Source organism: Zonotrichia albicollis, chromosome 7, assembly GCF_047830755.1.
Source record: "Zonotrichia albicollis isolate bZonAlb1 chromosome 7, bZonAlb1.hap1, whole genome shotgun sequence".
NCBI lineage: Eukaryota > Metazoa > Chordata > Aves > Passeriformes > Passerellidae > Zonotrichia > Zonotrichia albicollis.
Window position 1 is genome coordinate 10583152 of NC_133825.1, and position 12032 is coordinate 10595183.

At 52.3% G+C, this 12032-nt stretch overlaps 1 protein-coding gene across 1 annotated transcript in view; it reads left to right on the forward strand.

Moving 5' to 3' along the window:
• Positions 1 to 12032, forward strand: part of LOC102070273 (uncharacterized) — a 255480-nt gene that overhangs the window by 32409 nt on the left and 211039 nt on the right. Inside the window, exon 4 of the mRNA XM_074544293.1 lies at positions 3965 to 4167. Coding sequence (XP_074400394.1) covers positions 3965 to 4167 — 203 coding nt within the window. The remainder of the gene's footprint in view (positions 1 to 3964; positions 4168 to 12032) is intronic.

A 12032-nucleotide genomic window follows, 5' to 3' on the forward strand; every position in this document is an offset into this window, starting at 1 on the left:
TTCAAAGCAGTGATCCTGTAAAAGGGTCCAGTCTTCCTCTGAAGGTCCAGAGGTGGTTATGGAGCTCTTGTCCTCTGGGAATCCAGTACGCAAGAGACTACTTGGGTTGAAAGCCACAGATTATATCCCTGTAGGAATGCTTGGTTTCTCCCCCTGGGCGGAGCATCCCACAATGGGATGATGGAATTTTATCAGTCCTGCAGTGACACTCAATGGCCCATTCACAGAAGATATCTCCCCTGCAGGGCGTTATCAGGGCTGAGTCATGCAAGAGATAAAGAACACTGCCCTGCCTTTTTATAGCAGTTGATGAAGATGGGGATTGAAAACATGCATTTGGTTACATCTTGCATGGCAACCTTAAACAGTGGGGTAATCCCTGCTCAGGGGGTGAACACCACCTCCCTTACCCAAACTGGCTCAGGTGTAAAACCCCCACCCTGGGAAGGGCACACACACAGAGGGGACAATGTCACACTTGCTCTGCTCCAGGGGAGGTCTCTGTCCCTGTCATTCCCTTGCGCTCTCCCCCTTTTCTCTTTCTTTCCATCTCTCTCTCTCCCTCACATTTACTGTTCAATAAAATGCATTTTGGATTTGGTCTCGTTAGCGCCTTAATTGGGGCAGAGGCATCTCTCTAACAATTTTCTTAACCATATTGCAATATTATTTGGGCACAGTGAGTTCAGGGCGCTGTTCTCTGACTCCAAGTGCCTTTGACAACAGCATGGTTCCCTTCTCTGAGGAGGATGTGGTTCTTTCTGGAAGAACTCTTGGAAACTTGGAAGGACTTGGAAACAGTCCCTCCTTCCTCCTGGGGAACTTATGGGAGAAATGATGAAGAAAATGGCTGTTCTGACTGACCAGTGAAAAAGAAAATATTTTGTTGTCCTTCCTTGAAAAGGGTGCTCGGGGCAGTCTCTGTCTCTCTCAGCCCAGGTAATGCTAGGAGCTCTCTGTCCCCTTGCCCTGGGGGATGCTCGGGGGGTCTCCATCCCTCTGGCCTCAGGCAATGCCTGTGCAGGGCTGGGGACCAGGGGCTCTGTGTCCCTCTCACCGCTGAGGGTGCTCAGGGCTGGGGGGGCTCTCCAACCTTCTCACACCTGGGGAGGTCGGGGCAGTCTCTGTCCCTCTCAGCCCTGCTGTGACCCCACCCAAACATCATCGGGGTCAGGGGGACAGAGACACCCCCAAAGCCCCAGAAGAGCTGAACCTGGGATTTGGTTTGGGGCTGAGGATTTAGGAAGGGGCTGGTATTGGGGCTGGGCTGGAGTTGGGGCTGAGATTTGGATTAGAGCTAGGATTGTGGTTAAAGGTAGACATGGGATTGGCTTTAGGGCTGGGGTTGGGATTGGGTCTGGGGCTAGACAAGTCTGAGACTGGGATGAGAATAGTGAGAACAGAACTGTGAGTGTGTCCAAACATGGAGTGAGACTGAGACCAGGATCAGGGTCAGGTTTGGGACTGAGCTCACCCAGAGCGGGACAGGGGGGATGTCACTGCAGGATGTCCCTGGCATCATCTCAGCCCTCCTCAGGCACCTCCAAACATGGGGGGCTGCTGGGTGCTCCAAGATCCAGGTGCTCCCACACTGCCCCTTCATACCAGGCAAGCATTCCCTGAGGGCAGCCCTGACTGTGACCCTTGGGGCTCTGATATCAGCCGTCACATCCCTGTGGGAGCAGCTGCAGACAGGATGGGAGATTCCCCTGGGCACTGGACAAAATAAACTTGGCAGAAATCAAACCTGACTCTGCATAAATCACTTTGATGAATACTTGTTTTTCCAACAAGTCATATGTGATGAAAACACAAATAAATTGCAAACATGAATAAACCAAAAATAGAAGCAATTTTGTGGCAATTCCAAGTTTGATCAGTTCCTGAACAGCTCCAGCTCAGCTGCTGGGAGGTTCCAATAAGAGCAAAATAGAAATTCGGCCCAATATAGATTATGAAAAGGAAGGGAAAGCTCTGTGTAGCTGTCACAAAGCTGACAGGGATGAAGAGAAAAGTGATTCTCACATTTGGCAAAGCCTCCAAGCCTGTGAATTCAGAAGTTATTCTGGAATTTAGCTACTTGAGCTGGGGTTTTTGTGGGACTTTCCGCAGCCCTGTGTTCCTCATCGTGCGGTGAATGAACCTTGTCAGTCTGGCTGGTAGCATTTGCTCCCTTTCCTCCAGAGATTTTAACAAACTTTTCAAGGAAGGACAAGAAAATATTTTCTTTACACTGGCCACCCACAACACCGGTTTTCTTCATCAGTTCTCCCACAAGTCGCTCAGAGGAAGTTGCATCCAAGTTTCCAAGAGTTCTTGCACAACCTCCTAAGTGGAGGGAACCATGCTGTTGTCAAAGGCACTTGGAGTCAGAGAACAGCGCCCTGAACTCACTGTGCCAAAACAATGTCACAATCTGGTTAAGAAAATTATTAGAGAGATGCCTCTGCAGCCAGGAAGGTGCTAACGAGACCAAATCCAAAATGCATTTTATTGAACAGTAAATATGAGGTAGAGAGAGAGAGATGGAAAGAAAGAGAAAAGAGGGAGAGCACAAGGGAATGACAGGGACAGAGACCTCCCCTGGGGCAGGGCCAAGTCTGACATTGTCCCTGTGTGTGTGCCCTTCCCAGGGTGGGGGTTTTACACCTGAGCAAGTTTGGGTAAGGGGGGTGGTGTTCACCCCCTGAGCAGGGATTACCCCACTGTTTAAGGTTGCCATGCAAGATGTAACCAAATGCATGTTTTCAATCCCCATCTTCATCAACTGCTATAAAAAGGCAGGGCAGTGTTCTTTATCTCTTGCATGACTCAGCCCTGATAACGCCCTGCAGGGGAGATATCTTCTGTGAATGGGCCATTGAGTGTCACTGCAGGACTGATAAAATTCCATCATCCCATTGTGGGATGCTCCACCCAGGGGGAGGATCCAAGCATTCCTACCTGGATATAAGCTGAGCCTTGCAACACCAGGAACAGCTTGCCTACTGGATTCCCAGAGGACAAGAGCTCCATAACCATCACTGGACCTTCAGAGGAAGACCAGACCCTTTTACAGGATCACTGCTCTGACAGAATCACGTTGATCACTCCAACAGGACTACAGCCACCATTTATTGGGATTGCAGCCACCACCCTGACCAACAGGGTGTCAGGTTATATCCTGACTCTGTCAGTTTAAGGCAGTGTTTCTGTATCATTGCCTTGACCTTCATTTTCTTCTTAAATTGTAATTCTGACTTAGACTCTCCACCAGGTTTGCCTTCAAACCAGAACAAAAGACAATGTGCGCACCCTTTGTTTTCTTCCCAGAACAGGATTTCCCATTCCCAAATCTTGATTGGATGGAGGAGGAGGCTGCGAGGAAAAGGAAGGAGCCCCGGGACACCCGGGCAGGTGAGGAGGAAGTCAGTGCCCCTTTCCCCCTCTCTCCTGCTCCATCTCCCAGCCCAGCACAGCCCCTGGCTGCAGGACAACCCTGCTGCCAAGACCGTCCTGCTGGGGATGCACTGGGGGGATCTCCTTCCCCTTCCTTCTGGAATGGAGGCAAATCCCATCTTCTCCTTGCCCTTCCTTCTCCAGACAAAAAGGTGATGATGGAGACCAGGGAGGAAAAATCTCCTTGGCAGAACCTCATGGAAGAGGCTGTTTTGATTGACTCCACAGTGCAGAATTCTAATGGGGAGGAAAATGCTCAGAGATCCTGCAGGAAGAGGGGCTCCAAACCCAGCCCAGGGTGCTCTGAGGAGGAAAGACTTACCCAGAGCCAGGACGGTGGACAGAGCTTCAGCCAGTTTTTGGAGCTGATGGCCCAGGAGCAGCTTCATGATAAGGAGAAGCCCCACAAGTGCTTGGAGTGTGGGAAGAGCTTCAGGCAGCGCAGCACCCTGATCAGCCACCAGATGATCCACACAGGGGAATGGCCCTACGAGTGTGGAGAATGTGGGAAGGGCTTCGGCTGCAGCTCCCACCTTGTGACCCACCAGCGCATCCACACTGGGGAGAGGCCCTACAAGTGCCCAACATGTGGGAAAAGGTTTCACACCAGCTCCAATCTCCTCTGCCACCAGCAGATTCACACAGAGGAGAGGCCCTTCTGCTGCCCCGACTGTGGGAAGGGCTTCAAGCACAACTGCACCCTCATCAGGCACCGGCGCATCCACACTGGTGAGAGGCCCTACGAGTGTCCCCAGTGTGGGAAGAGCTTCACCCGGAACTCTCACTTGACGAGACACCAAAGGAGGCACCGGTAAAGTAAGCTCTGCCAATGCCCAAGTGCAGGAGGAGCTTCGTGCACTGCTCCAGCTTCAACCCCCATGGTGGACCCATGTTAAGCAGAGCCCTGGTGATCGATGTTTCCCGTGATCCAGGCTGGGAAAACACTTGTAGCTTTTCCTGCCCCTGCCAATGGACATGATGTGGCTCTGAAAAAACACATGAGGGTCTGGGCATGACCATGTCATTATATTCTCTCCCACCTCAGGACATTGCCAGAGGAAGGGAAGGGACTCTCTCTCTCTCCTGAGAAGAAGGGTGTCCTTTCCAGGCAGTGGAAAGTTGTGGCTGGGAAGAGACAGCCAGTTGTGTTGTAGTTTTCCCTTTATTTTATCCTTTCTGTTACCAGTATTATTTCTGTTCTTGTTTGTTCCTTATCTCGTTGCTGTTCCCAATAAATTTTTCTTATCCCAGCCCGGGATCTTTGCCTTTTGTTCTTTCCACCAGAGGTGGGAGGGCAGGGAGGGCAGCGCAGTTTTAGCGGGAGCAGGAATTTGGGGAATCCCATTCCTGAACCCCGGCCCGTGGAAACCGGGCATCCCAGCTGGTGCCAGCTCTGGTGGCCATGGCAACAGCCTTGGGAGCGGGTCTCTCTCTGGGGCTGTGGGAACCTCTTCCCTCTGGTGCCCAGGGACAGGAGTGGAGGGAACGGCTGCAGCTGAGTCGGGGCAGGCTCAGGTTGGATGTCAGGAAAAGGTTTTTGCCCAGAGGCTGCTGGGGCCCTGCTCAGGCTCCCCAGGGAAGGGTCCCAGCTCCAGGGCTCTCTGAACCTCAGCAGCGTTTGGACAGCGCTGCCAGGCCCAGGCTGGCATTGTTGGGGTGTCCTGTGCAGGGCCAGCAGTTGGACTGGAGGATCCTGATGGGTCCCTCCCAGCTCAGCCAATTCTGTGGTTCTGGGATCCCATGAGCCTGGGGATGGGACTGCCAATGGTTGCAATGGCAACGGGCTGTGGCTGCAGGCTTGAGCTGGTGTTCATGGCAACCACCCCTGGCATGGGGTCTCCATGGAGCTGCTAAAGGACTGACTGTAGCAACAGGGGGCTGGTGATGGTTGCCATGGAAACTGACCATAGCAACAGGAGGCTGGTGATGATTGCCATGGATACTGACCATAGCAACAGGGGCCTGGTGATGGTTGTCTACTAAGGATCAGATTAGTCACGGGCCCTCAGAGGGCTTCCATAGGGACTTTCCAAGACTCTCCAGGCTGTTCCAGAGCTGGAATGTCACAGGCACAGACAGGGACTCCATGGACACCTCCCAGGGGTTTCTGGGGACGGTAAAGAGCCGTGTGGTCAGAGGCAGTCTCAGCCATTCCATGGTGACATCCCAGGGGGACCTTGGGCTGCAAAGGCACCGATCTGTCACAGGCACTCACGGGGGCTCCACGGTGACATCCCAGGAGTCCCCAGGCTGCCAAAGAGCCGGGATGTTCCAGACACTCACAGGGGTTCCTGTCATGGGCACAGAGGGAGCTTCAGGCAAAAGCTTTATTTCTTTATTGGAAAAACGTCTGATGAGTCATGAGGTGAAGAAATGACACCCTGTAGCCACCATGGTTCCTCAAACCCCTGCAGGGATCGTAGACTTCTAAATTTCCTTCTAAGAGAGGAGACTGGGAGTGGCTGGATGCAATCCCAGCCCCAGACTTTGTCAAAGGTGTAAAAGATTGAACAGGTGGAATTCCACTTCAACACAATTTTTCCCGCAGGATTAATGATAGAATACCAGATTAATTTATATAAATATGTCTCTGGCTTATTCTGATCATGATCAGATGGAAAGATCACTAGCATAGTTATTTACTCCACAGTTCAGGAGCTATAACAATTATTAGAATATAGTGCTCTAGGAAGCATTTTTGAAGTCAACAGGGCCTGTCTGGAGTTGTTGGAGCTCATTGCAGACAGAGCCTCCTGCTCCAGCAGGAACTGCCTTTCCTGTGCCATGAGCAGGCAGGTCCCACTGCAGGAAAAGCCCCAGGCCAGCCCCAGCACAGGGAAGGCCTCGGGCACAAGGGCAGAGTGCCGTGCTGGGAGCTGTGCCAGGGGGAGCCTGAGGCACCAAAGGCACCTTGGCAGCAGCAGCTGCTTGCAGGCCATGGCCAGAAGCCTCCCTTGGCAGCCCGGCCTGGTGGCCACCACTGCAGAGCTGCTGCCTCAGGGCTCATTCCTGGCTGGGCTCTGAAAAGCCACTTCTGCTCCAGGAGCCTGACTGGGAAGCCATTGGCCCCAGCACCCTGGGGACAAGATAGTATTGACAAAACTCTTCATGGCAGCAGAGCCAAGGCAGGGGCAGAGGAAAGGGGAGAGCCAGGCCCAGGGGACAGGGCTGCCATGGTGATGGCTGTGAGGCCACTGCCCCTGCTGCAGCCTGGCTGCCCTCAGCAGAAATTCTGGCCAGAAGCCTTGTGAGGGCTCCCAGCACATCAGAGAACCCACAGAAGAGGAATTCTGTCCCTGAGGATGAGAGGGTTTCACTGGGTCAGGCTGCACAAAACTCCTGATCTTGGACAATTCCTGGGATGGGGAATCCACTTCTCTGGAAAAAGAGCTGCAGTTTTGTGCCACTCTCATCGCTGTAAAATATTCCCTCCTTCTAACAAATGTAAATCCACCCTTGTTTAGTTTAGAGATATTGACCCTTGTTCTGTCAAGGCAACATTTGGGAGAAAATTCCTTTGACCACTATTTTTCCATTTTCACAGACCTTGGAGAAGACACAAAAGTCTCCCATGATGGGGTTTGGAGGCCTCATCACAAAACCAGCAGGTAGAGGCTGATGGATCTGGGGTCAGTGGTGTGAAGACTGGGGAGAGAACAGGAGTAGCCATGGAGGGATGGAAGGGTGGTTTTAGAGTGGCTGGAACTTTTCTTCATAGTAGGAATGAGCTTGAAGAAGACATAATAGCAACAAGTGCAGCTTGGAAGGTCCAGACTAAACACCAGGAGAAAGGAATTTCCCTGGCAGGGCAGGGCTGTGGTGCAGCACGTCCCCCAGAAGAAGCCTGGAGCAGCCCAAGGCTTTGTGTGGGCAGGCAGAGGCAGGCAGGAGGCAGAGCTGTCAGCAAAGGAAGGGGCCAGCCAGGTGGGGCACCTGGGGGATGCCGACAGCCTGCAGGGACAGAGACACAGGTTTGCTCAGCAGCAGAAACACCTTTCCCTTCCTTGTCCCCACCTGTCATGACTGCCACCAGTGTTCTGCTCTACCTGGAATCTGGGGACATTTTATCAGTCCTGTCCCTCAGAAAGATCTATTTAAAGTAGGAGAAACTTCAGTGTTTCACCATCCTTTTGAGTCCCCACGAAGTTCTTTGAGCACACTCAGAGGTGAGGGACTGAGTCTGATGCAAAGAGCACAAAGCCCCAGAGGATCATTAAAGTCCCTGTGCTGTGTCTGTGCTGCTGAGCTGGGCTGGGCTCCTGGCCCAGAGGCAGCTCCTGGCAAGGGCAGCGCTGCAGAGAGACAGCTCTGGCCAGGAGCAGCTCCTGTGCACAGCCCAGCAGGGCTGGGGCACTGCCAGGGCCCCTCAGGGACACCAGCAGGGCACAGACAGAGCTAACAGGGGCTCAGCACTGGCAGGGTCTGGGGGATGTCCCAGAGGGGGCTGTGTCACTGCAGCACCTCTGTGGCTGTGTCATAGAGGCACAGAGCAGCTGTGATGTCAGTAAGGACCTGTGTGACAGCACAGAGTGGGCTGTGTGAGGCCACAGGTTGGATGGTGACATCAAAGAGTTTGTTGAGTGAGGTCACTGAGCAGCTATGGCATCATAGAGAGGATTCTGTGACATCACAGAGCAGGTTGTGACATCAAGGCATGGCTGTATGACATCATAGAGTGATATGTGACATCAAAATGTGTGTTGTGACATTACAGAGTGGAAGTATGACATCACAGAGAGGGTTTTGTTCCATCACTGAGGGGCTTGTGACATCACATAGCTGTCTGTGACATCATAGTGTGAGGCCATAGAACCTTGCCATCATAGAGGGTGGCTCTGTGACATGAGAGAATGGGTTGTGACATCACTGGGTGGCTGTGTAACATCATGGAGCAGCCTGTGACATCACAGAACAAACTGTGACATTGCAGTGTGACTCTTTGACATCACAGCACCTTCTGTGACATCCCAGAGCAGCTGTGTAACATCACAGGGGTCTGTGTGACATCACAGGGGCTGTGCGACCTCACAGTGGCTGTGTGACATCACAGGGGCTGTGTGAGGTCACTGGGGAGGTCACTCTGTCCCGGCCCCCCTCACAGCTCCCCCCAGAGCAGTCCAACCCTGCTCGTGCACAGCAGGGTCCCCTGTCTCCCCGGGTCCCCCCGCCCCTGGCCCCGCAGCCTCCCCCAGAGGATGTTCCACGAGATCGACCCCAGAGCCTGACACGGGGATGGGGGGCCGGGGCCCTGGGGGTGGCACAGGGGGACAGGGACCCCCCAGCAGCGTCCCCGTGTCCCCCAGGGCCAGAGCCTGGGCCAGGGCTCCTTCACCCTGTTACGAACGAGGGCTTGAGAGCGCTGAAAAATCCCCAGCAAGGGATCAGCAAAAACCAGATTTAATAGTAAGGGACAGCAGCACAAAGTTCATTGCCAAGATTTACTCTGGTCCTGACTGGACACTTCAGGCACACCAGGGAAACAAAGCAACAACAAAACCAAACAGAATCCAGGCAACCACAACAGAAATGAATCAAGAACTGTCCCTGTGTGTGTGTGTGACACAAGGACATTTAACAGAGCCCAAACTTAACAGAACTGAACTCAGACCTTAACCAGGAACCAGGAGCTGGTTGGGCAGCAGCAGTGCCTGGAGCAGACAGTGTTTGTGATGAGCTGCAGAGGAGCTGAGCCCAGGGGCTGTTGGCCAAGGCCGAGCCCTAAGGAGCATTTCTCAGCTGGCAGGGCGGCCTGAGAAGGGAGGGAGGAATGCAGCAGCACAGGACCATGGAACCAAGAGAGCATTGTGACACTGTGGGGCCCTGTGAGACCAAGGGACCATTGTGACACTGTTGAGCCTCATGGAATCATGGAGAGCACTGTGACATTGCTGGGCCTCATGCAACCAAGGGTAGTGTACTGACGCTGTGGGGCTCCATGGAATGTAGGGATCATTGTGACACTGAGAGGCCCCATCAAACCAAGGGACCATTGTGACACTGCGGAGCTTCATGGAACCGTGGAGACCATTGTGAAACTTTGGGGTGTCATGAGACCAAGGGGCCATTTGTGACACTGTGAGATGCCATGGAGCCAAAGGTCCATTGTGACACTGCAGGACCTCATGGAATCATGGAGACCATTGTGACAGTATGAGGCCCCATGGAACCAGTGAGACCATTGTGACCCTGGAGGTCCCTAGAGAACCAAGAGGACCATTGTGATGCTGTGAGGCCTTGTGAAACCAAGAGGCCTTTGTGACACTGCAGGGCTGCATGGAACCAACCATTGTGACATTGCAGGGCCTCCTGTCATCAGTGGTCCATTGTGACACTGTGGAGCCAAAGGAGACCATTGTGTCACTTCTGGGCTGCATGAGACCAAAGCTCCAGGGTGACAGAAAGGGGCCTCCTGTCATCAGTGGTCCATTGTGACACTGTGGAGCCAAAGGAGACCATTGTGACACAGCAAACCCCCAGGGTCCAAAGGTCCACTGTGATATTTCAGAGCTCATGGAACAGAGGAGTCCCGTGACACTGTGGGGCCTGTGGAACAATGGAGACCATTGTGACACTGCAAGGCCTCATGGAATTGTTGGGACCATTGTGACACTCTGGGACCCCATTGAACCTGGGGGCCTTTGTGACACTGTTGGACCCCATGGAATCAAAGCACCATTGTGACGCTGCGGGGCCCCATGGAACCAAGGGGACCATGGTGATAATGCAAGGTCTCATAACAGCAAAGGGAACATGAATCTGATCTGGCTGGTTTGGCCTCTCGTTGGCTGCCTGACTGGCCCAGATGACCTTGGCATGTAGAGGGTCTCTTCTCATCTGCTGCTGAAACACTGGGGCTCTGTGCTTTCCTTCCCAATGGAAAAGAACTGTCCTTCTCCTCCAGGCACCCATAGCCAGAATTAGGATTTTTCCTCCAAATTTCCTTATATACAAAGATTGTTCCCATAGGAATATTGCCAGGAAAAGTCTGGTTGGCAATGGCTTCACAAGAATCACCTCTCCTCTGTCCCCAAAACCCTGGGTTAGGCTCTGTGTTCTTCTTCCTATGGGAAAGAACTGTCCTGCTTCTCCAGGTGCCCATGGTCGAAATTGGATTCCACCTAAAACATTCCCTATATCCAAAGACTGGTCCCAGAATAAATCTGCCATTACTGACAAGTCTGCCAGGCCTTGGCCTAGTGAGGGTCTCCAGACACTGGGGCTCTGTGCTTTCCTTCCTATGGAAAAGAACTCTCCTCCTCATCCAGGTGCCCATGGCCAGAATTGGGGTTTCACCTCCAACATTCCCTATTGTGACAGTCTCAAGGAGATTGTTGGCTCAAAACATTTTGTATGTGGGGGAGGAAGGGGTAGGTCCAGTCTTGCCCTGCCCTGGAACCCCAATGCCCCCAGAGCCTCTCTCCCAGCCCAGCAGTGTCTGCCAGTCCCTGGCACAGCACAGGCAATGCTCCACAGCCACCTCTGCAGCCCCAGCCCAGCTCCTGAGGGACCAAATGAGCCCAAGGCCCACCTGAGGGAAGGGACCAGGAAGACCAAGGGGTATTGAAGGCTGACCACAAGGCAAGCACACATCTTGACCCTACCTCCTCTTGGAATTTCCATCTGAACAGTGCTGGAATTCAGGAGTTGGTAGCTGTGTATGTGCTTCTCTGTATCTTTTTTGCCTCTCTCTCTTTCTGTCCTTTTCTTCTTTTTCGGTCATTTTGCAAATTTGATAAATGTAAAAATTCAAATAGCTTAGAGTGTGTGACGTTGAATGGGCCAAGTCAATGCTTTGAGAAGTGTTTTTTGTTCATTGAATGTCAAAATAAATTTTTTGCCAAAGTTTCTCTGATTTTCCAAAGTTACCAGTAAAGGCTGTTTTGTGTTTTGAGCTCCTGAGGATCTCTGGTTGGTATTTTTCCAGGAAGTCCAACTCAGAATACACAAACATTTGTAACTCCTTTTAAATATCTCCTTGACAGAGTTTTCTACTGGATGGAAGTCAGGGCTTGTGTGTCCTGCTTGGCCCAGCCCAGGCAGGGCTTTCCCAGCCACATTCCACACTCCATTTCCCAGCTGGAGCTGCTGGTGCCTCTGAGTTGTGCTGCCCCAGCCCCAGGGACGTTCTCCTTGTCTGCCCATTCCCCCATGGTCTCTGGACAGGGATGGCCTCAGTGGGGGCTGCTGAAATCCTCAGCACCTTGGAGGCTGCTGCTGAATTTTCCTGCTCCAGAGGCTTGTTCAGCCTTCAGCTCTTCAGTGCAGGAATTCAGTGTCCCAGGGCTCATTAACATTCAGAACACCTTAACAAGCCAAGCCTCTGGGAACAATTTGATTTAAGTGTTCAAATCTTTTGTGGTTGATTAGTCAGATTTCAGAAGCCAATTCAATGTGCATACTCTGAATTTAAAAAAACAGCAAGAATTTTTTTTTTTAGGTCCTGTAATTTTTTTTTACTAGTAATTCATTGAAATGTGGAATCTCCAATTGACATTGAATCAAAGTACCTCCACATGCAGTTTGACTGGGCATGAAAATAGAACCCTTCATGGCTGACAATCAATCAGACTCTGTCCCTACCCCCACCCCACCAT